This window comes from Maylandia zebra, linkage group LG2 (assembly GCF_041146795.1).
Source record: "Maylandia zebra isolate NMK-2024a linkage group LG2, Mzebra_GT3a, whole genome shotgun sequence".
Taxonomy (NCBI): domain Eukaryota; kingdom Metazoa; phylum Chordata; class Actinopteri; order Cichliformes; family Cichlidae; genus Maylandia; species Maylandia zebra.
In genome coordinates, this window is record NC_135168.1 from 3,587,007 (window position 1) to 3,610,875 (window position 23,869).

At 37.4% G+C, this 23,869-nt stretch overlaps 3 protein-coding genes across 3 annotated transcripts; 1 reads left to right on the forward strand and 2 right to left on the reverse strand.

Moving 5' to 3' along the window:
- Positions 1-452: 452 nt before the first annotated feature.
- LOC106675902 (signal-regulatory protein beta-2) lies at positions 453-1,427 on the reverse strand. Its single transcript, XM_014411456.3, has 3 exons — positions 1,385-1,427; positions 916-1,230; positions 453-826 (listed from the first exon to the last, which is right to left on the reverse strand). Exons 1-3 carry the CDS (start codon positions 1,425-1,427, stop codon positions 453-455), a joined length of 732 nt encoding a protein of 243 aa, XP_014266942.3.
- Positions 1,428-7,263: 5,836 nt separating this feature from the next.
- Positions 7,264-10,842, forward strand: LOC101477951 (uncharacterized). The gene is made up of 4 exons (XM_004553585.3): positions 7,264-8,260; positions 8,393-8,737; positions 8,834-9,172; positions 9,658-10,842. The coding sequence occupies exons 1-4, from the start codon at positions 8,218-8,220 to the stop codon at positions 9,747-9,749; spliced, it is 819 nt and encodes a 272-aa protein (XP_004553642.3). The 5' UTR covers positions 7,264-8,217; the 3' UTR covers positions 9,750-10,842.
- A 3,633-nt stretch (positions 10,843-14,475) lies between these two features.
- LOC101488031 (signal-regulatory protein beta-2-like) lies at positions 14,476-16,055 on the reverse strand. Its single transcript, XM_014411455.3, has 6 exons — positions 16,008-16,055; positions 15,542-15,862; positions 15,094-15,453; positions 14,852-14,980; positions 14,726-14,766; positions 14,476-14,619 (listed from the first exon to the last, which is right to left on the reverse strand). Exons 1-6 carry the CDS (start codon positions 16,048-16,050, stop codon positions 14,476-14,478), a joined length of 1,038 nt encoding a protein of 345 aa, XP_014266941.3. The 5' UTR covers positions 16,051-16,055.
- Between the last annotated feature and the right edge of the window lie 7,814 nt (positions 16,056-23,869).

Below are 23,869 nucleotides of genomic sequence, written 5' to 3' on the forward strand. Positions count from 1 at the left end.
ATCACTGTTGTTGGTTTTTTTGGTTAAGTAAATGAGGACAGCAGTAACAATGAGATTTATACCCATGACAGCACAAAGCACAAAAACAACTGTACTGGCTGTCTGTGATGATGCACTGCTTTCTGCAACAATAGTAAAAGTGAGAAAACAAAATTAGAGTTGCCTAATAGTAAGATTACAGTAGTTATGAAATAAAAACGTGTATTAATTACTGGTACTTAAATATAAATGTATATGTAACATGTATATGTCTATCTACTTAGCACTTTTAATTCTTATTCTTATTTTTGTTTTCATGTCTATTTAAGCGTAATTTATGACAGTATGTTTGCACTGAAGCACCGCAGCAATTTCCTAATGTTGTAAACCTGCTCAACATTTGGCAATAAAACCCTTTCTGATTCTGATAAATATTATCTGATTTATGTATATTATATGTCTTGATTTAAAAATCAGGCACAGATACCTTGAACATCCAGTGTAGTTCCATTTCCAAATAATATCTCCCCACATGTGGCCACAGCACAGTAGTAAGTCCCAGCATCAGAGGAGCCGACGTTCTTAGAGAAGCGATAAACACATCCATCCTGAGGGTCAGATCTTTTCTCACATTGATCAGCTCTGTTTCCATGAGTGTAGATGATGTTTGGAAGAGATTTATTAGATCCATCTCTGAACCAGAAAACATTATGATGTCCTGAACATGTGTTGTTCTCAGAATTTGTCAGAACTGAACATTGAAGAGTTGCTGTGTCTCCTGGACGGAGTGGATTTGATTCTGTCGGCTGCTGTACAACAATATAGTTTGATGTCCTTTCAGTGTTTCCTGTGTAATACAAAATGTAATACAAGTAAATTATTCACCACATTCTCAGAGGCATTTAATAATTTTGTAAAAGTTGGTCAGTTCATTACCTTTTACTAACAAATATGTCCCACTCCATTCAAGTTTAATCCAGGTGTCTATTCCACAGTGATACATTCCCTCATCCTCTTGGGCTACATTCCAAATGGTCAGGTTGCTAAAATCTTTACTATTATGTGCAGAAAATCTTGACTGAAAAAACTCTGAAGAAGGTTTTCCAGGAAGTGACACTAATAATTTAAGAGTATCCCCGACTCTCTGCTTGTACCACTGAACCTTTCTGCTGCCGAGCTCTTCATTTGGTAAAACACATGTTAATGTTGCTGTTTCACCAACATGGACTGTTTTCACTGGAACCAGAGAATCTAAGGTAAAAGAAAACGTTCAGTTTTTATGTTATTATCTCTCTTATTATCTCTATGTCTATCTATATATGAATCTATTCCACATAAATAATACGTTCAGTTTGGTCAGATGGTCAGATAAAACAAAAACAAACAGAAACAAATCCCCCCTTACTTCCTCGATGAAGAAAAAGCAATGTAATCCATAAGATGACCATCTTGAAAATGCACCTTAGGGTTTTTCAGTAAGTTACGAAGGGGAAATGAGCACACTGGGTTAGACCATAAAATGCGTCTGATTGGTTAACACAGAAAACACTTAAAATAAACTTCCTGTGACACCAATTTCATCTTGATCTTTTTCTAAAACAAATGATCTTTTTTCATTTCCTGTTACAATGTTTGTTCACTTCCTTTTTTTTGACTCTCTATGTATGGTTTAATATGTACTGCAAAAACTGCCTAAAACACCACAAGTTCTGCAGTTCAGGGAAATGTTAAGTTGAGGGACCATAACATTTTGTTCTTCAGTAGTGTTGAACAGCACACAGCATGATTTATTTTCTTCAAAACCAGAACTTATGTGTAATTTGTGGTGCAAATTACATATGAAAATTACATAGCAAACCAAACTGACTCTGTTCAGACTGTATCTTTTCTTTGCACTACTTCCAAGCACTTTTTAACTTGTAACTTTGTAACTAATCTAATGTGTGCCTTTGTGTTTTAATGGTATTTTGCATATATTCCTCTTGATTGTATATATTTCTCCTGTTTGCTGTTTATTCCTGTTGTCTACTATTTAGATTTTATTCTGGGACAGCTGGTATGGAGCACCCACAATTTTGTTGTACATGTACAATGACAATAAATGGCTATACTGTTCTATTCTATTCTATTCTATTTTGTCTTGTGAGAATTAGAGTACAGTGAACACTGAAAAGTTCCTATGTCTCTTGAACAGACAGAATCAACTGTTGGATATTAGTGTAGTTTGATGTCACACACACACACAGATGGACAGCAGAGTGAAGGCAAAAGGACCAACAAGTGCTCAGCATCTCTGGCAACTCCTTCAAGACTGTTGGGAAACCATTTCAGGTGACTGCCTTATGAAGCACATCGAGAGAATGCCAAGCGTGTGCAAAGCAGTAATCAACTCAAAGGGTGGCTAGTTTGAAGAATCTAAAATATAAAAGATGTTTTGAGATATTTCACACTTTTTTGTTTATTATCACTATTTACATTTGAAATATAAATAGTCATGTAAATAAAAAAAAAACAAAAACATTAAATGAGAAGGTGTGTCCAAACTTTTGACTGGGAGTGTATAAGTTTTAATTTTCTAAGTAATCACATTTCTAAAGGTACTACTGATATAGAATTCCCACCAGATCTCATTAACAACCCATCCAATCCACACATGCAATGAAAACAAACTATAGATGTGTACTAGAAAAAGTTTTATTTCCTGTGAAAATGGTGTGTGGATGCCATGTAGCAGAAATGTAGTGGAAGTGTTGCTGAAAAAAACTGAAGAAGGAACTATCTGCTGAAAAGAGGTGAAGAAGCTGAACTGTCTGCTGAAGACGGCTTTATTTGAAAGGGTACACTGAAGAGAGTCAAGAGAGATATGACGTAATGTATTAAAAGACAAAGTAAAACAGGGAGTAATGGGAACACACACACAGAGCCGCAGACAGACACACGGAGACATGACTGAGGAAATATGGATAACATGACAGGGAACAGAATGAAACATGAGGGAAGCAAGTCTCAAGAACTCACAACAAAGATAATCACAGCCACACAGAGGGAGACACAGAGGGCAAAGACACAAGGGGGAAATACTAAATAATCTAAATCTAAACAGAAACGACCTAGGCACTAGAAAATCAACTTAAGACTACCAAAGAGGACTTAAACATGAAACATAATACAAAATGACATCAAAACACGAGAAAATTCAAAACACTGGGTCAAATGACTCAGGATCGTGACATCCACCACTAAACAAAGCTTCTCTGCCTGGAGAAAAATTTTTCACCAATCAGCATTCATGACACATACTTTAAATTTAACTATGCACCTGTCTTTCTCCTTTGAAATGCCTTTGTGCACCCCACTTCCTCCATATTTCCTCCTCTCATCATTCAAGCTCCATTCACGGCACCTTTATCTCCACTACCAGCGTCTCGGCTCGAGGTCCTGCTCCAATCGCTTTCACAGCTGGGGTTCCCTTCTGCCGAAATGGGCCATCAGAGTCTAAGAGCCAAGCATCTATCAACACTCTGTTCATTCTTTCCAATGACCTCTCCTTATGGAAATGACAGTTGGCTATTGTCTTTGAAAGCCAGATTGATGCCGAGCTACTGGAATGTATATTTTTTGTATTTCTAATGGGAATTTCCATATTTCATTACCAAAGGCTGGTGCTTTGCAAGCTGAGAGGATAGCAGGTTTTGCACATACATTTTGGAAAACCCTGTGCTCTCTGACAGGAGGCTGACTAAAAACTGGCTCTGAAACATATGACAAAGAAGACCCAGGACTGTTGAACAGCTATTGGACAATAATGGGGCAACTTTCACCAAGTCCAGCAACTGGTCTCTTCAAATCCCAAACAATTATGAACTGTTGTTAAAAGAAGAGAGGATGCTACTCAGTGGTAAACATGTCCCATACTGTTTTTATATACATTTTACACAGTGTCCCACATCTTTTAAAACTATGGTATACACGTATCAGACTGTGAGACTGAAAACATTGATTTGGATGAATGAAAAACACTACATCCAGATGGACAGAATCCCCTTTCTGGCATTACCATTTGTTAAATTCACTTTTAATGTGACATATTTTTATCACTAGAGAATGTAAATAATAATAATAAAGGCAGTTAAATTTAATTTGACGAGGATGAGATGGTATCGTAGTGATAAGATGGTTACCTCAGGGAACTGATTTAAGATTTAAAGTCTGAAGTCATGTATTGTCCACACATGTCAGTAATAATAGGATTAAAAATTAGTGACCAAAGCAGTCTTAGGATACATGGAGAAGAGTCACTGGGGCCTGGTGGTATATCACATATGTTTGGTTCCTTCTGCCCAAACAAGTGGGCTTTACGAATCTTACGATTAGGTATGGTATGGTGGCATTTACGAATACAGGACAATTGTACAATGACAAACACAATGTAATTGCAGAGTGTTAGGTCATCTTTACAATTACTTTTTTTAATGTAGTGTAAAAATGCATTTAGATTCTGCATAGAAAGAAAACAAAAAACAAGAAACAGAAGCAGCGGTGGTCTTTATTTATTAATAATTTACTGGTTTAACTGACAGATTAACAAATGCATATTTTTTTATTTTCATAATCTAATATTTTTACAAAGCAGCGAGATTTACATGAAAGTATAATTTTTCATTTAGGCAATATATTTTGTAATTGTTTTCTTCAAGAATCACTGTGGAATAACATTAAAAGAATGAAAAACTTACCAGCAGGTGGCAACAGAGCATTTGTCACCTTGCTGGGCCAGATGTTCCTGCTTAGGGATGGGTATCGGTGTCCGGTGCCGTTCTGACATAAACGGTAGTAAGCAGACCGAAAAGCAGCGCACATTTCAGTGCTTTATTTCAGTCCTTTTTTTTTCCTGAGCTGTGATACACTTCTAGCCAATCATTTTACGTTTCCCAGGATAGTAGGCGGGGCCAGGTACGTACGTTCAGTTAGAGCAGAGCTACAGATTAAAAATGTCCAAGGCGAAGCGGTCAAAAGTCTGGCTGTACTTCACAGTAAAAGATGCAAACTCAGCAGCAACAAGTGCTTTAAGATGATATTGTGATACTGTCAAAGGAGGTAACACCAAGAATCCGATGAAACACCTGGCGACGCATAGCGTTTTTTTTAAAAGCCCAGAAATGCGCCGTATTTGATAGCTTGCTGCGAGACCTCACACTGTGCACGTTGGGTGGGTTGCCAGTTATCGGACCGGAGCAACATCCCCCAAAAACCCGAAGAATAGAGTCCTGGCCCCTAGCCCTGCCAGTGTAGCAGAAATGATGAGGATGATGATGCAGCAGCAGCTGTTCTTCTCTGCGTGAGTCGCTTAATGTTGTCCGTGTGTAATTTACGTTGAGTAGGCTAACCACGTTATTACATTAATGCATGTAAGGTGAACTAGCAAACATCATCATAGCTACATGCTGCTGTCTTCTTGTTTGATGGCAGATACTCCCTTCACCCTGGACAAAAAGGCTAAAATGACCAAAGAAAAAGTGGGAAACAGCTAAACATGAGAGGTTTTTGGACAAAGTTTGTGTTTTTTCCATTGTTTAAGCTTCCAGCCAAGAGTGATACCATATATGCCCCATAGCTGCAGAAAAGGCTAACATTGTTATCTTTTTACAAAAAACAACAACAAAACAGCTGAACATGAGAGATTTTTGGACAAAGTTTGTGTTCTCCATTCTTTAAGCACCGGTTTGAGCACCGTTTAAGCACCGGCACCGTTTCAAAAGTACCGATTTGGCACCGGTATCGGATAAAACCTAAAAGACAAGAAAGTGCTGAACAAATTAGTGTTCAATTGAAAAAGAACTGCAGGGAATTAATGGGCTAACATTTCTGACATCCACCCACCCTGCGGGGGAATGCTGTTTTTTTTCTTCTTCCTGTCTTGTCTTTCAGGTTCTGGGTGCCGCAGGTGAGGAGCGTTACGGCTGGATAGCCATGGGATCAAAACGGCCATGTCTGACGCGCCAGCCCCCCCGGTACGAGCGTCGCGGTACGGCGGCTCGAGCAACAGGCTGGTAGCAACGTAAAGGCTAAGAGGATTTTGCGGACCTTTTAGCGACTGTGTGGTTTTTGTGTGATTGCGCTCCTTCCCGTGCTATTCTGCGCCCCCCTCCCGATTACGTCCTTCTCTTTCCCCTCAGTCTACGTCCATTCTTGTTCATAGTCCCGTTACCTACTGCATTGACTGTTGTAATTCTCTCTTGCATGGTTTCCCCCCAAAATCCCTCCATAAGCTTAAACTTGTTCAAAACTCTGTTGCTTACATTATTACCAAATCACCTCTGTTCTTCAGGAACTTCACTGGTTCCCTGTGAAATTCCAGATAATATACAAAACGTCTTCTGCTCACCTTCATGGTCCTTCATAACCTTGCTCCTGACCTGTTAAGCACTACGTTAAGCACTATGTTTCCACACATAAACAGTTCATGTATGTGCCGCTGTCGGAATTTGAGACTTCTTTGAATTTTTGTAGATTCTTGATTGAGCAATAAAAAACCCAAACAAACATATGCAACAATAAGCCAGTGACACCCAGGTGCAAGTGATTTTCCTCCCTACCATGTGCTACTCCCTATTTCTAAAAGGTAATTACTGGTTTGGCTTGTAAATAACTGTAACTAAGTTTTTTATGCCACTTATCCAGGTTTGGATTGCATAGAAGCAGTCTAAATAGAGACAAGCAGTCCTCCCTCTCCTCAGCCAAGTCCTCCAGCTCATCAGGAGGACACAGATGCATTCCTAAACCAATTGAAAGAGAAAAATCTCTCCAGAGTTTCAGAGTCCCAAATCTTGCCCACGGTGTCCTCCCAGTAGGAAATCCCTGAAACATCTCACCCAGGAGGTGTTAAAGAGGGAGTGAAGTCAGATGCCTGAACTACCTCAACAGGCTCTTTTTGATGTAGAACATTGGCAGCTCTACTCGAAGCCCCTCCTAAATGGTTTGGTCCTGACCCTATCTACAATCTCAGTCATTTGGAGCTTGTGAACATACGAGGGCAGCAACATAGACTGACCAGTAAATTTACAGCTTCGCTTTCACACTGAGCTTTGTCCTCACCACAACAGACTAATATAGTTTCTGCATTGCTGAATATGTGGCCCTGGTTTATATCTCAATCTCCTGCTCCATTATCCCTTTACTCATGAACTCAATATTTTAAACTTCTCCACTTGGGGCAGCAACTTGTCTCGGATCCAGAATGGGTTATTTGTGGATCAAGCTTTTTCCAGTGCGTTCTGTGAATGCTTGAGTTTGAATGCTGGGCAAAATGTTGTTGAGCAGTTTTTGTGGTAGTGCTAAATAAACTGGGGCTAGTGCATCTTCTAGGTGAGGATGCTGCAATTGTTGACTGCCTTTGCCATGAGGGGTTTGCTTGGGCTATAGCAGTTTGTAGTTGGCTGGTATGTATGTGGCCTGGTTTCAGTGTCAGTGGCGTTAATGTTGTGGTTGATGAGTTTAAAAGAGGACACCACTTGTGTGGCGGGCTCTTATTGAGAATTGCTCAATAAGCTAAGGCTTCTTCTAATGCACGTACCTGTCTGCAATGCAATGTTAGATGAAAAAAAACAAAACATTGTCAGTTGTTTGTCATTGATGTTTTGAGGGTCTCGGATTGATTTCAGCCTTTAAAACCTCTGATCAAAGAATTGATAAAACTGTCATTTTCAAATTCTGAATTTGATGGTGGTCTAGATGAGAAGATGGTCTTTAAAAACAGACTAAGAATACAAGGTTTTTCTTTATCACTACCAAAATCAAAGTATTCAGATCACTTTTGCAATTTTTACGAGAGGAAGAAATCAAGAGATTTAGTGGAGAATAGACTATCATGAAATCATGCATTGCGTTACAATTTTTGGAGTAATTACGATCCTCAATGCCAAATCTATAACCGTAGGAATTAGTAGCTATTGCTTTGCTTCAATGATAAAACATTAATCTCAATGTATATATATTTTTAACCTATATCTATGTACAATTTAGGTTTTAAAATACAGATTATGCTGGAGAATAATCAGTGAAAACAAACTGTACAGCTAAGTTTCACTAAAATGGTTTGTAAAATTTTACAGGAAGTGGATTTTCTGTGTTTCAGCCAATGACTGTATTTTCCACTTCGTACCCCCTGATTATCTTGTGACCAAGTCTTCCTTTGAGTTGGAAGACATCAGTTGTGCGAGAGAAGGCTGAGGTACCACAATGATCAGAAGGCTGCTTTCTTTGATTCTTCTAAGTACATTGTGTAAGTTTACTTCTGCACTGAAACATGTGACACTGCGATATAGGGTTGAGTAATATTTGTTAAATTTAAGGTGCTTTGTCCTGTCATGTTCGAATCTAACTGATACCGTATTTTTTTTGTTTTTTTTTTTAGCTTTGACCGAAGGGGATGAGGATCCTTTCCAGAGCTCTATAACTGTGACTAAACTTGGAGATAATGTGACTCTGACATGTAAAATCCCTAGGGATGATTTTGGTTTGTCTTACTGGTATAAGCTGAAATTTGGAAACATGGTTGAAACAATTGCCTCAGGAAGTTTTGACAAAATATCACTAAAGGGACCATTTAACAACTCAAGATTCAATGCCACAAAAGTGGGTGATATTTATTCTCTTACCATAACAAATGCAACCAAAGAAGATGAAGCAACTTACTTATGCCAAGGAGGAACGGCATACATAATGGAATTTTTTAATAGCACGCTTTTGGTCGTGGATGGTAACGTATTTTAATTTGACTGTTTTTGTCATATCTGCTTCTAAGCCCAAATAATTACAGTTAATGCTATTTTGTGTCTTTTTGTAATTCACACAGATACAAAAACGCTGCAGAAATCTTTCACCGTGAAACAAACTTCAGACGTGGAGTCAGTACATCTGGGTGATACAATGAGTCTGCAGTGTTCGCTCCTCTCTGAGAACAAAGATGACACAGATCAGTGTCCAGATGAAGACAAAGTGCACTGGTTTAAAGGTGGATCAGAATCCCATCCAGGCAGCATTTACCACGGCAGTCTCAGAAATAAAGAGGACGGGAGATGTGACTACAGTCTGTCCAAAACTGTAACAAACTCATCTGATGCTGGGACGTACTACTGTGCCGTGGTGACATGTGGACAGATCCTGTTTGGTGAAGGAACTGTGGTTGAGATAGGTATGTATATTTTTTAAAATTACTTTGTTTAATTATATAGAGATCTTAAATGGTCACACTTATAATTGTCTAAAATCTTTTGCTGATTTTTTTCCTACATGTTAATTCACTTCACTGAAACTGTTTTTATGTTTCAGGGAATCATTTGATAAGACTTTAAAAAATATCTGTAATTCTTATATTATGCATTAATGTAAATGTAATATTTGATTTGCTACTGTTACCTGTGGACTTGCGGACTTAAATGGCATACAACTCTTAAACTTCTAAACCTAATAAAAAGCCCAGAATTAATTTCTTAATGCTTTCCACATTTATCAGCATGTCATGGCTCACAGAGACTGACTTAAAATGTTATTAGTAAGTGAAATCCACTTATGGTAAAAACTATTCAGCGTTTCTTTCATGACATTTGATAATATTTTCTGTTTACAAATTATAAATGAGAATGAAAGAATTTAGTGTATTTTGTTTTGTGATTTTAGGACAAAAGTGGGACCCGGTTGTCATTGTGCTCGGCATGCTGCTGGCTCTCTGTGTGATTGTGATCGCAGTTCTTATTTTATCCAGACACTAAAGGTTTTTCTTGCTTTGCTTTCTTAAATTTAGAACATTCATGATTTTTGGAACCAGAATATCAAAGAAAACATTGTAGACAACAAAGGTTAATCCAATGAATTAATAAAACTGATTATGAAATTATTCCTTTTTATACTCATATTGGCATGCTTCATTAATGAAAACATATAAAAGGCCCATGTCATAGCATAATACATCTGGTGGACTGGTTTTTGTTTACTCACTGTAGCTGTGAGACTAACAGTAGGATATTTGACTAACTGTAACACAGCGGTCTCCAACCTTTTTTGCGCCACAGACCGGTTTATGCCCGACAATATTTTCACGGACCGGCCTTTAAGGTGTCGCGGATAAATACAACAAAATAAAACTAGTACTGGTACCGAAAAAAAGAAAAGTTATTCATAACACACGTGACAAGACCCAGGGAAACCGAGTTAACGATTAAAACGATAACAAAATAACGCTGAAGACCGATAAAAACCCTGAAAACCAGACATTTCACACCTGAGCCTCAACTCTCGCGGCCCGGTACCAAACAACTCACGGACCGGTACCGGGCCGCTGCTGTAACATACAAAATGACAACTCTCGCAAACCGCCTTGAATCAGCTGTTGTTTTTTTATTTAGCACTAAAAATATAAAATTTTCAATTAAAATTTTCATTGATTTGAATGAATTTGGTCATAAAAAACATTGTATCATATTGTTAATGCATTTAGTTATTCTATGCTATATTCTGTGTTACATCTCCTTTGACGAATAAAGTACATCACGCCCGCCGTGTTAAAACACGGGGGACTCAGGGGTTGGTGTGTTGTTGTGGTGAGATGTAAATAAAGATGGCTCAAAACATGAATGACACTCCGTGGTCCCGCCATGCCTTATTCTCACCACACCTATATTTTTGTGTTTATTGTTATTGTACTTTTGCACCAATCTCTGTCTTTATTGTTATGAATGTATATGATAGATTATGCAGCAAATTCATTTTCTTCTGCCATTTTGAACACCAGTCTTTACTACTACTACTTACTTTCTACTTACTACTCCTCATACATGTTATATTTCTGTATTTTATTTTTAATAAATTAGCAAAAATTTCAAGAAAACTTTTTTTTTTCCATTTTGTCATTATGGGGTGTTGTGTTCAGAATTTTAAGGTGAAAAATGAATTTAATTCATTTTGGAATGAGACCTAACCCTAACATAACAAGTAAAGTGTTTTATTGTCAACCCATCAAGTATACAGTGGGACAAAATATCGTCCTCAAAGGTGAAAACTGTAAAAAAAAAAAGAGGAAAAAAATCAAATATACATATATATAGAAATAAGATAAACTAAGAATAATCACAACAGTATTGTACTTGCATAGAAATAGAGTAAGAATGAAAAGGAATGAGAATGAAAATAAATAAATACAGCTCACACAGCACATACAGGGAGCAGAGTGTAGTCATTAGCACTGTCGCCTCACAGGAACAAATTGTGCTGAATTTGCATGTTGTCCCCATGTTTGCGTGCCTGCTACATGGGTACTCCAGCTTCCTCCCACAGTCCAAAGACATGCAGTTAGTGGGGAGAAGTTAACTGATATTTCTAAACTGAATTGGGGGGAATCTGAGTGTGAATGGTTTTCTGTCTCTTTTAGAGATGGGCCAGAGTCCCTTCCAGGCCCTATGACAGTATCAGAAATAAAGAGGACGAGACATGTGACTACAGTCTTTCCAAATCATCTAATGCTAAAACCATACTACTGTGCTTTGCTCACATATGGAGAAATCCTGTTTGGTGAAAAAAACTGAAGTCGGAATTAATATATTTTTAAATTCATATTTTAGTCTTTGTTTATCTGTACTGATTACTGCTGTATTGATTTCAGTGAATAGAGGTCTTCACATGGTAGGTTCAGGCTTTCAAAGGTTATATGAGTTAGATCAGCTTAATGTGTTCACAGCCCGAAGTGTCACAGTGGTTGGAAACTTACATACTACTTCTTCACTTTACAGACTACAGTTTTTTGGTTATTTCATATGCGCCTTTCTGCTTCCTCTGTCAGCTTTGGTCTGTTTTTTCCTCTGTGCTTTTCTTTGCTTGTGTTTTCTCCTCATTTCCTGTGGTGTCACATAGAGGCACCTGCATTTCAGCTGCTCATGTTGTCTTGCACAGCTTAGATGGAGGTTGTTGTTGCTGTTCTTGTCACAGATAATGGGTGGTTGATTATGGTTATCAACTTTCTCTGCTAACTCAGAGCTTCTGTTTCAAGCTCTGTCACATCATTTAATTCTTGTTATTTATAAAAGAGATTTAGTAATATTAGAATCAAACATAAAAATGATTTTTCATTTCTGCATCACCAACTGAATGTGACACATACAGTTTGTGCTGCTGTACAGCTGGGCTTCGGTCGATAGTGTTAGTAAGGTACAGCTTAATAACTTATAAAATTCATATTCTTTTAGTATGTAATCTTTCTGGCTCTCAAAGATTACTGAATATAAATTAAAATAAACAAATTAATAAATAATATTAAAAAATGATATAATTATTGATCATGTATGGATTTTGATGAGTCACCATGGCCATATAACCATGTAATAGGAGAGCCACCTTTGTGACACTGAAAACTGTGACTTCAAGCTCAAAGTATTTTGTAACATAACTCATTAATCTTTATTCAGATTATGTCCCTCTGTTGTGTAATGAACAAAGTGTAGTTGAGGTTGATTAGAGAAAATGTTCTCAGCAGTCTTTCATCATAAACTGTAGTGTGAGAGAGATTTTTTTTAATTGTTACTAAAGTGGTGCAAATTCAAATTTAAATAGATGCAAAAAGTTATGTCTGACCTAAACCTAAACTGGCTGGACACTGAAAACCATTATTTTGAATCAAAGTTGAAAAAAGCTGCTCAGTCTGTAATTAAATGTGTCCTCTTCCATTCAGCATGGAAATAAAAGAATGAGAAACTTTGAAGAGAATTTTAATTAACAGAGAAGTAAACATGATCAGTAGGTAGTCTCGCTGAAACTCCAGGCAACTAACTGAACATCACAGGAAGCACAATCGGCCAACAGGCGGCGTTGCCAGCACCACTAATAATCAGCAATCTTTTACAATAAAAGCATTCAGAACACTGATGTGATGGAGGATCAATATGTTAAGCCAAACGGTGGTTTGTTCACCTTTTTAATCAACAGACAAGGAAAACTGTCGATTTTACAGGTGTCGTATAACGTTAAAGAGGGAAGGGTCAAGTTTGGTTAACACATTTTAGCATAAAAACGCATGATATTCTCTCATCATGCAAGGATATGCAGTGTAACACAATCAAATTTGCTTCCAACAATTTTTATCCATCCATCTTCTTCTACTTATCCGGGTCCAGGCCGCTGGGGCAGCAGCCTAAACAGAGACGCCCAAACCTTCCTCTCCTCAGCCACGTCCTCTGTCTTGTCCAGGGGAGCACCAAGGTGTTCCCAGACCAGTCGAGAGGTATAATCTCTCCAGCTTGAACATAAACACTGATTACAGTACATAAAGAATTTATTCATCACAGACTTCATGATGAAATTCTGTAATTTTTAGGCATAGTTTTATATTTTTATAGTCTCTATGCAGGTATTTCAATGTTGTTGTTGTTTTTTTAACCTTGAAAGGATAAATATATTTAAATACCTTTTCTACATAATATTCAGAGTAAATACAAGGTTTTCACAGATGTTTTCTTTAGGCTGCTCTTGGTTCTAACACAACACAGAACGCTATGTGTACAAACTTCAAAAACGTTTCTGCAGACACTATCAGACTATCTGCTACACTATCAGAGACAGTCTAAAACATGTGCTGGTCTGAGATGAAATTATCCTTCAGTCAAATCTGTGGGGAGTTTACTGGGTAAACATTTTCAATGTGAGTAGATATCAACCTGAAAATGGTATATTACTTAAATTAATACTTTAAAACAACCTTGCACTATTTTGCTGAAATGTTAAGGAAAACACTTGGTAATGGGAAATGTGAGGAAAGAAAGGAATATTTAACATGATTACTTAATTTGTTTGGAGGAGTTTTTCTTTTACTTGGGCTTCATTAAAGGCAGCACATAATAATAATAATAATAATAATAATAATAATAATAATAATAATAATAACATGGTGGCACGGTGGTTAGCACTGTTGCCGCACAGCAAGAAGGTCCTGAGTTCAATTCCACCATCAGGCCGGGGTCTTTCTGTGTGGAGTTTGCATGTTCTCCCCGTGTTTGTGTGGGTTCTCTCCGGGTACTCCGGCTTCCTCCCACCGTCCAAAGACATGCAGCTTGTGGGGATAGGTTAATTGGATAATCCAAATTGTCACTAGGTGTGAATGTGCGAGTGAATATGAGTGTGAATGGTTGTCTGTCCCTGTGTGTTGGCCCTGCGACAGACTGGCGACCTGTCCAGGGTGTACCCCGCCTCTCGCCCTATGACAGCTGGGATAGGCTCCAGTGCCCCCCGCGACCCTGAAAAGGATAAGCGGAAGCGAATGGATGGATAGATGGATAATAACAATAACAATAATGTAAATAAGACAGAAAAAAGCAACAGACATACACATTAGATGTGTGTGCAAATGTATATGTACAGAACTACAACAGAACTTTAACACATAAAAGCGTATTATCTATAAGATGAAAAAATCCTGTAATGTAGATGTTTCATACCAAGCAACAGTAAGTAGCTCTAATCCAGCCCAAAAGCCTTGACAGCTGTGTAGATCTGCTGCTCCTCTGCTGCATTCACAACCTTTGTTGTGCAAATATAAATTTTCATCACAGCAAAGATAACAGCAGAAAACATCTGTGTGTCCTTAATCCAGGAAATGTCCTAAATAAAAATATTATAAAATTGGAAAATATTAGAAAATATCAAAACTTTTAACCTTTAATTTGTTTAAGTTCATATTTATCAGAATAATGTTAACATTAAGTACCTGTTGTGTTTTCTGATCATTAACCGGAGCTTGTTGATAGTCTAGAAATATAACATTTAATTAAGAATTAAATGTCTAATAATTATTTATTTTTGTTTATAGCAAATGGTGAGTAACTTCAATTACCTTTGTGATGATCACTGTTGTTTTTCTTGGTTATGTAAATGAGGACAGCAATAACAAAGAGACTTATACACACGACAGCACTGAGCAGAAAAACAACTGCACTGGCTGTCTGTGACAACACACTGCTTTCTGGAACAATAATAAAAGTAGTGAGAAAATAAAGTTAGGATTGGCAAAAAGTAAGAGATATCACATCCTGATGAGAAATATTATATGGATTAATTTCAGAATCATTGGGGTACCTTGCATATTCAGTTTAGTTCCGTTTCCCAATAATATCTCCCCACATGTGGCCACAGCGCAGTAGTAAGTCCCAGCATCAGAGGAGCTGACGTTCTTAGAAAGCTGATAAACACATCTTTTCTGATGGTCAGATCTTTTCTCACATTGATCAGTTCTATTTCCATCAGTGTAAATGATGTTTGGATGAGATTTATTAGATCCAGCTCTGAACCAGAAAACATTATTAACTCCTGGACACGTCTTGTTCTGAGAATCAGAGAGAACTGAACACTGTAGAGTTGCTGTGTCTCCTGGACGCAGTGGATTTGATTCTATCGGCTGCTGTACAACAATATAGTTTGATGTCCTTTCAGTGTTTCCTGCATAATATAAAATGTATTACAATGACATTCTTCAAAAAATACTCTGAAAGATTAAAAAGTTTGTAAAAGTTGGTCTGTTTATTACCTTTAACTAACAAATATGTCCCACTCCATTCAAGATTATGCCATGCTGTGGTTCCACAATGATAAATTCCCTCATCCTCTTGGATTGTCTCCAGAATAGTCAGTTTGCTAAAATTGTTTGCATTCTTTGCAGGAAATCTTGATTTCAAAAACGGAGAATAATACACAGGTTCTGTATCTCGATATAGTGTCACAATTAATTTAAGTGTATCCCCAACACTCTGCCTGTACCAGTATACTTTACTGCTGATGTCTTTGGATATATCACACTTTAAGGTTGCTGGTTCACCAAGCTGAACCATTTTCACTGGAACCAGAGAATCTGAGTTAAAACACAACAGCATTTCGTATTAGGTTAAAATGTTTTCAAAATATTATTATAAAAATATTATCGATAAATGCTCACAGATGTATTTGACAAAAATAATCCAGTTTCAGATTTATGGACAGAATAAATTTGTACTTACCTCCTTGATGAAGAAGAAGCAACATCACCCATAACACCACCATCTTGACACTGCTCCTTCTCGGGGGTTTTCAGCAAGTTAAGTTGGTGAACTGAGCGTGTTGGGTTAGATCATGAAAGGAATTTGATTGGTTAACACAGAAGACACTCAAAAGTACACTCCCTGTGTACACTCCCTAACCTCATCTGTTTCTAAAGCATATTATCTTTTTTATTCTCTTTGTTCACTTTTCATTTTTGATTGTCTATGTCTGGTTTAGTATTGCAAGAAATGCATCAAATACCTCAAGCTCTGCACTTTAGAGGAATGTTGAGTTTAGGGGCATTTTGTTCTTTAGCAGTAAGGCCAGTGTTGGGTGTAATGCGTTACTGTAATTAAATCACTTTTCCACTGAAAAAGTAGAGTAGCTAATTACTGTTCATTTTAGGTATTTTAATCACAGTTACTTACAATGTACTTGTGTTACATTGTAAAATAATTAAACTCGCTGAATATCATTATTTAATTTCAATAGTTTATCTTCTAAACGTAGAAGTAAACTCTGCTGCTTTAACATCGCTGTAGTGCAGCTGCACGTCATTTCGCGCCAGTTTGCTACATAGTCGTATTCTAAAGCAGAAGATGTCGGACTCGGCTGAAGCGAGTGGCTGTTTTTTGAAATGGACATATTCTCTTCACTTTTCTGAAACAAGCAGACAAGAATGTTACAGTAATATGTAAGCTATGTCCTGGGGAGAAAAAACGATCGGCTGCTGTTAATAGTACGAGTAATCTACTGAAGCGCCTGACACGAGAGCATAGACGAACACTTCTGAGTGATCCTTGTTCAGGCAAAACTTGATTTTACTTCAGCAGCACAGAAAGCGTCTGAAGGTGAGCTTAAAAAATGATTGCAGCCTATATTGTGGAAGAGATGCTACCGCTGCGTACTGTAGAGTCTCCATCTTTAAAAAAATGTATTCATTATTTAAAGAGTTTAATTTCTATTGTTTGCCCACTCAAGGTTTATAGGGATTTTAAAAAGTATTTAGTTAAATTACTTATTGAGTAATTAAGTTACTTTTCTGACACAGTAATTAGATAAGATTTTTAAATACAATATGTACTAAGTAATTAGTAACTTGAAGCACAGGTTGAACCCATGTTGCATGATTTTGCTTCTTCAAAAACCAGAACTAATGTGTAATTTGTGATGCAAATTACATAGGAAACCATCCAGCAGCAGATTGTCCACTAAAAACAACCCACATCAACCCCATGGTAGAGCTAGAAGAAAACCAAGAATAATGGCAAGTAAAAGATTTTAGCTATGATTGTTTTATTTTGTTCATGAAATGTCTAACCACAAATCTTAAAATGAGAAATAATTTGTGTCATTATGATGATAATCATGAAATTAAGGACAGGATTTCATAACACGCGGCACCAGTGCAAAACTGGGTAAAAAAAGATACAATCAGTATTTGCACAGTGTCAAGACTCCGTGTGGAAACTTTCTTTTTCAAAGTTCCACAGCAGTTGACGGAATCAACTATTTGGGATTTCCTAACCTGGACGTGTGAGCATGCATCAAGACATTTAGCAATGCATGTACAGTACCGTGCAAAAGTCTTGAGCAGCAGTTCCTGTCTTTATATTTCTCTGGGAAATATAGTACATAAAGCAAAAACAGTTTGGACAATTCTGTTGAGCTTGAATGTGAATATTTGATATATTCAACTTTATTCTTATATTGGTTTTCTTCTTCTTTCTTGTATATTGCTTTCTTTACTTTCACAACTTTGTGGTTTTGCTACCTAATTTCATTGTGCAGGCAACTGTACATGACAATAAATCATCCATATCTGACAGCCATTTTCTGCAATCATTTAATTTCCTCCAAATCGTCTCCTAATATGGATGAATGCTGGCTGTAACCTCAAGGAAGGAACTGGGAAGTGTTTTTAAAATGTGGAGTTAAATTTGTTAGAAAATGCATTAAAAACGAGTGCAATAAAAATGGCCCACATGGAGAGAAATGGCTGGTGGTTTATTGATTTCACACTGATGTCAAGTAGGCTTCTACAACGTTTCTTTGCCATTGCCATGAAAGATGACATGAGGTAACTGCTCCATTAAAAAACAGGCAGCAACAAACATCTAGACAAAAACCTTTAATGGACTCAATTTTAGTAGCTGACCTTAGAGCAAATAAACAGTAAAAAGTTAAAAAACACTTGCTTCAAAACCTCTGTATTTCCTTTTTATTCAGTCAAAATCTCTTCTTTTATTAGTTACATTTAACTTATATTTCAGTATAGTATATTTAATAGTTTAAAATAATAGTTGTATTGATTTTTTAAATAATACTTGTACAACGTAGAAATATTTAAGTAAAATTACCAATAAGTCACCAGCAGATGGCAACAGAGCATTTGTCACAACTTAGTCAACATGTTGGGCCTGCAGTGACCTCAGCTCAGTCGTCCTTTAAGACAGCAGCAAATAAGAGCAGTCATCATTACTGTTATACACTCATTTTACTCAATAATGAGAGCTAATGTAACAACAGTTTTTATTGTAGTAACATGACTAATTATGGCCTTTTATCCCTATCAAGAAGACAGAAATAAAATATATTTCAAATTTATTTCTAAAATAATTTATACAATTGACCTTATTAACTTAAAAAATTTATAATGAAAAAAAGGCCAAACAAATTTGTGTTCAGTTGAAAAATCAACATTGCAGAGAGCTGGCCGGCTGTCTTATACATGTTATGTTGTTGCTTTGAGTGAATTCTGTTGCATCATATCCATATAATACCAGCTTCCTTTTATTAACAAAAAAGAATACAGAGTTTTATTTTCAATCTGTTTGCATTGAGTTCATTTTATGTAAAAAACATAAACAAGTAACTTAGAATAGGTAATTTATCCACAATACTTTAGCTGATGTTTCACAGGCAGTGAGTGGAAAAATCAGCAGTAATGTGGTTGCGTGTTGTGAATCCACAGGGGGTATTTTTTTCTCTCTTGCTTTCTATTTTTAGTTCCTGTGCAGGGGCTAACTTTAAACCTGTTTCCGCAAGGCAACTAAAGTTAAAGCAAATATTTTGTGCACTAGCAACTCGTAGCACATCACGTTAGCACTTGACATGTGATATGACGACTGTTCTGTAAGAATTTCCATTGCAGCAATGTGGTTTCCTTCATAACTTGTTTAGAAAAAGCAATGCACTGCTTAGTCACGCAACATAGTTATGTTGTAAGCCATGTTATGCACAGCGTCCACAAACATTAGTATATTAAATAACTGATTAGTGCCTATCTTGAAGTTTTGAGATGCCAACAGACAGGAAGCCATCAGTTGTGCAAATCGCTATCTGATATTATAGTCCCTTAATACTAGCTATATCTTATTCTTATCTCTGGGGTGCCAATTAGTATTTGTCAAAGCTACTAAAATGGCCCATTTGCTATGGCATATGTGAGGGAGGGCAGTTGCACGTGTTTTAACTCAAACTATAATATTTCACTAACTTTAATCTAGCTGCATATAGTGTCTATAATTTATCTGGAAGTTGAAGTGAAACACAAATTCTTAACAGAAATAACCCTAACCACCTCCCCTCCAGTTTCCTAATGAGGACGTTGCAGGTTTGGTAAATGTGGCTGTTATCAGTGGCCACGACTGGAGGGTCAGAGCACCAGTGCTAAAGAACACATTGCACACAACAGGAAAACACAGCTGGTACCTGACAACATCATACAGAGTTCAAAGGTTAAGCTATCATTTCTGAGCCATTCAGTTGGTTCCAAATTCATATTGATTATATGAGTTTCCTTTACTCAGTATGAATTGGGTTAGAGCCTTTTGCCAAAAGCCTTTTGCTTTTCAAAACCAAGACTCTCAAAGCATAGAGTATGTTGTACATATTATGAAGCCTGTTGTGGTAAATGAACTAAACTTGAACAGTGTTTAAAAATCAAAGGTTGTTCACTTTTAACCAAACTGTGGTTGGTGGGTCTGCAAATATTTTGATCCCCTGACCCACCTCATAAGAAACCAGACAGCAATCATTGTGGTTTCTAATATCTGTCTTCACTTTCTCCCCAATCACACCCAAGTTAACCTGGTGGTCTGCAAACCTCTTCTGACCTTTGATCGATTAAACTTTATATGTTACATATTTAACATCATCACATTTTAACTCTCAAAACGTGACTGAAATTATTTTTATTTCGATCTTTAGCACAGCTGTACTTCTGTGGAGTTTGTGATTGAAAGCAGTTCTTTTTGTACTCCTCTGCATTAATGCATTAATTAAACAATGTCCAGTACAGCAGATCTGAAAACTATCAGGTTAACAGTTACAGCTAAAAATAGCTTGCCGAGGCTTGTTTTCAGTGAGCTACATATCCTGTTGATACCAAAATTCATATGCGTTCTGAGTAAACAGGTTTTGGCGGGGTGTCGGAAGCAGAGAAGTAGCCAGCCACAGCCTGCATCGCACAGTTCAGCCGCCACATGTGGCTTTGCTTGTTCTCTCACAGACGCTGACGTACCTATACCACAGTGCTTTGAAATGAAAGTACAAGAGCCTTGTTGATTTTGTCAAACTGTATCTGCACAGTTGCATGTGCATTGGTCATTGTTAACTAGTTTACATGCATCAAGCGAGAGCAATATTCTCCACACATAAAAGATTCCTGTCTATGCACCTGTCATGCAAAAATTTGTGAATTCTGCAGAGTCCTGATTAAGCAACGATAAAACATTTGCAACATCTGAATGATTCCTTTATCTGTGCAACAGGGTTCACACTCTTCAGAATTGCACCTGTACATGTCATACTGTGGGTTTTTGTTGGGTTACTTAGAGTTTTATGGTAAATGGCCTGTATAGCGCTTTGCTTAGTCCCTATTGACCCCAAAGCACTTTACACTATATTCAGTCATTCACACACACATTCACACACTGGATGTTTCTCATTGTTATCTAAAGATGATTTTTTTATTGTTTCTATGTTTTTGCATTCTGAGTTCTGTTCATATGTCTGTATTCTGCTTTCTACTAACTCATTTTCCAGTATTTATTAGATCGGCCTGCTTTGTGTTGTCTTTTTGTCAAGTCTCTCTGAGATGTTTCCAATTTGAATTACTTCTTAATTCATTTTGTAGTTAAAAGTCTCCTCTGTTTTGCATTTAATTTCACTATGTGTCTTTGTCCTTAATTAGTGTCACGTATATTTATCTGTGCATCAGAATGATTGGAGGCAAATTGTGACCTTACAGGTGACTCACCAGCCTGGTTGCTTAATTGAGTGACTGGGTTCTGTGGTTAATCTACCCACTGTACCTTTCGCTTCAGTTGTCCTTCAATGCACATATTAAACAAATATATAGGACTGCTTTCTTCCATTTGCACAATATCTCTAAAATAAGAACATTTCATGTCTCAGAGTCACACTGAAAAACTAGTTCATGCAAATATTACTTCCAGGCTGGACGAGTGTAATTCATTATTATCAGGAAGTCCTAAAAACTCCCTGAAAAGCCTTCAGTTAATCCAAAGTGTTGCAGCAAGAGTCCTGACAGGGACTAGAAAGAGAGAGCAGATTTCTCCTATATTGGCTTCCCTTCATTGGCTCCCCATTAAATCAAGAATTGAATTCAAAATCCTGCTCCTCACATACAAGGTCTTAAATAATCAGGCCCCATCTTATCTTAATGACCTTGTAGTACCATATCACCCTATTAGAGCACTTCGCACTAGAGCACTTTGTAAGTAGACCTCTATGCATTGAATCATACTTGTTATTAATCTCATGCTCTCTTCCACAGCGTGTCTTTTATCCTGTCTTCCTTCTCTTGCCCCAACCAGTCAGAGCAGACAGCCTCCCCTCCCTGAGCCCCGTTCTGCAGGAGGTTTCTTCCTACTGTCCCCAAAGTGCTTGCTCATAGGGGGTCATATTCCCAACGACAACGCAGCCCTGCCTCCCATACTACTTTTAAATATCTTAGGAACGACAAGTACAACAGCAGTCTAAAAGCGAAGTGCTCTATTGGGGTGATATGGTACTATAAGGTTATATGATAAGATGGGGCCTGATTATTCTAGACCTTGTGTGTGAGGAGACGGATTTTTAAATTTAATTCTGGATTTAACAGGAAGCCAAGAAGAGAAGAGAAGAGAAGAGAAGAGAAGAGAAGAGAAGAGAAGAGAAGAGAAGAGAAGAGAAGAGAAGAGAAGCCAGCATAGGAGAAATATGCTTCCTCTTTCTAGTCCCTGTTAGTTCTTGCTTTTCACAGAGTTTTTAGGGCATCCTGATAAAAATGAATTGCAATAGTCCAGCCTTGAAGTAATAAATGCATGAACTACTATTTCAGCATCACTCTAAGACAGGATGTGTGCTGGATGTGTCCTATATATTTGTTTATTATACACATTGAAGGACACATCCCGGTCAAAAACTACCAATAACTTCAGCTTTATCTGAATATAAAAGCAGAAAATTAGGCGTCATCAAGATCTTTATATCTTGAAGACGTTCCTGCAGTACACTGCAGTTCAACCAATTGGTGTGTGTTATCTGGCTTCATGGGTAGATTCATTTGGGTGCTATCCACGTAGCAGTGAATTAATATGCTGTCACGATATGATTGGCTGGAAATTCCCGCCAGGTTCTTGAGTTTCCTTGGCAGGGCTGTCATCTCTTCAGCAGTTCCACTCACCTGAAGCTGATCTGAGGCGATCAGGCTGGAGAGATTTAAGCTCTACGCTGACGTTCCTTCACTGGCAGTTGGTAATCGGCTCTCCATGCTCCATGTTCTTGTTGCGACATGCTTTACTTACCTTGTTTTCTTGTACCATAGCTCTCCCACTGTTTCCAGCTACTGTCAAGTTCAACCAGTGCTAGATCAATAAACATTGTTAAACACTGTGCCACCTCCGCTTTGGGTTTCTGCGTTTGGGTTCAGTTCAGTTCTGCCTTTTCGGCCATTTTTCGGCCGTATGTTATGTCTTCAACTGATCCTGAGTCTATTAGATAGATGTGATTCAAACCACTGCAGTGCAGAACCTTCAATATCTACAGCATGCTATGATTGCTGAAGTAAAATATTATCGTCAACAGGATGAGAACAGAGATGAATCGACTGTCACAGGCCATAAGAAGATCATTTGTAACGTTCACAAATTCTGTTTTGTTACGGTGATGAGCTCTGAAACTTGATTGGAAATCTTCAAATAAACCATCCCTCAGCAGATGATCAGTTAGCTACCCTTTCAAGAATTTTTGAGATAAGAGGTAAGGTTTGAGATTGGCCTATAACTGACACAGTGTCAAGTAATGACATGTAAGTGAAATTTTAACTACTGCCATATTGAAGGCCTGTGGTACATAGCTGATAAATAGAGATTAACGCGTTGATCAGTGGTATGACTTCCTTTTCAGTCTTGTGGGGATGTGGTCTAAAAGACTGATGGTTTTCAGGAAGTTCACTCAGAAATTCAGAAACTCAATTGGAGAAAAAGCAAATATCCTAAAGCCTACTCTTTCAGTCCACTCACTCTCTCTCACTCACTTCCACATTTTAATCATCATGTTTTATTTTTACATACATTCAAAATCCATGTATTACTTAAACCTGACATTTTCTCAGTACATGTTTATTTAAATAAAATAGGAATTTGTGGTCACGGTCTGCGGGAGGAATGAGTGGAGGACCCAAGTGCGGACACTGACGAGGAGACGGAATTAACTTTAACGAAAAATGAGCCTTTTTTGGGGGCTGATACTTAAGCATACAAAAATAAAGCAAACAGGCTGAGACCAAACTGAGACAACTATGAATAAACTGTGACAAGACTAGAGAGAC

Bases quoted from the DNA above. Each gene is read 5' to 3' on its own strand.
- LOC106675902 (XM_014411456.3), bottom strand. From the start codon at position 1,427: ATGGTCATCTTATGGATTACATTGCTTTTTCTTCATCGAGGAA. The intron at 1,231-1,384 runs GTAAGGGGGGAT...CTTTTACCTTAG, and splicing joins GCTTTTTCTTCATCGAGGAA to ATTCTCTGGTTCCAGTGAAA. The intron at 827-915 runs GTAATGAACTGA...TGTATTACACAG, and splicing joins GACATATTTGTTAGTAAAAG to GAAACACTGAAAGGACATCA.
- LOC101477951 (XM_004553585.3), top strand. From the start codon at position 8,218: ATGATCAGAAGGCTGCTTTCTTTGATTCTTCTAAGTACATTGT. The intron at 8,261-8,392 runs GTAAGTTTACTT...TTTTTTTTTTAG, and splicing joins GATTCTTCTAAGTACATTGT to CTTTGACCGAAGGGGATGAG. The intron at 9,173-9,657 runs GTATGTATATTT...TTGTGATTTTAG, and splicing joins AGGAACTGTGGTTGAGATAG to GACAAAAGTGGGACCCGGTT.
- LOC101488031 (XM_014411455.3), bottom strand. From the start codon at position 16,050: ATGGTGGTGTTATGGGTGATGTTGCTTCTTCTTCATCAAGGAG. The intron at 15,863-16,007 runs GTAAGTACAAAT...GTTTTAACTCAG, and splicing joins GCTTCTTCTTCATCAAGGAG to ATTCTCTGGTTCCAGTGAAA. The intron at 15,454-15,541 runs GTAATAAACAGA...TATATTATGCAG, and splicing joins GACATATTTGTTAGTTAAAG to GAAACACTGAAAGGACATCA.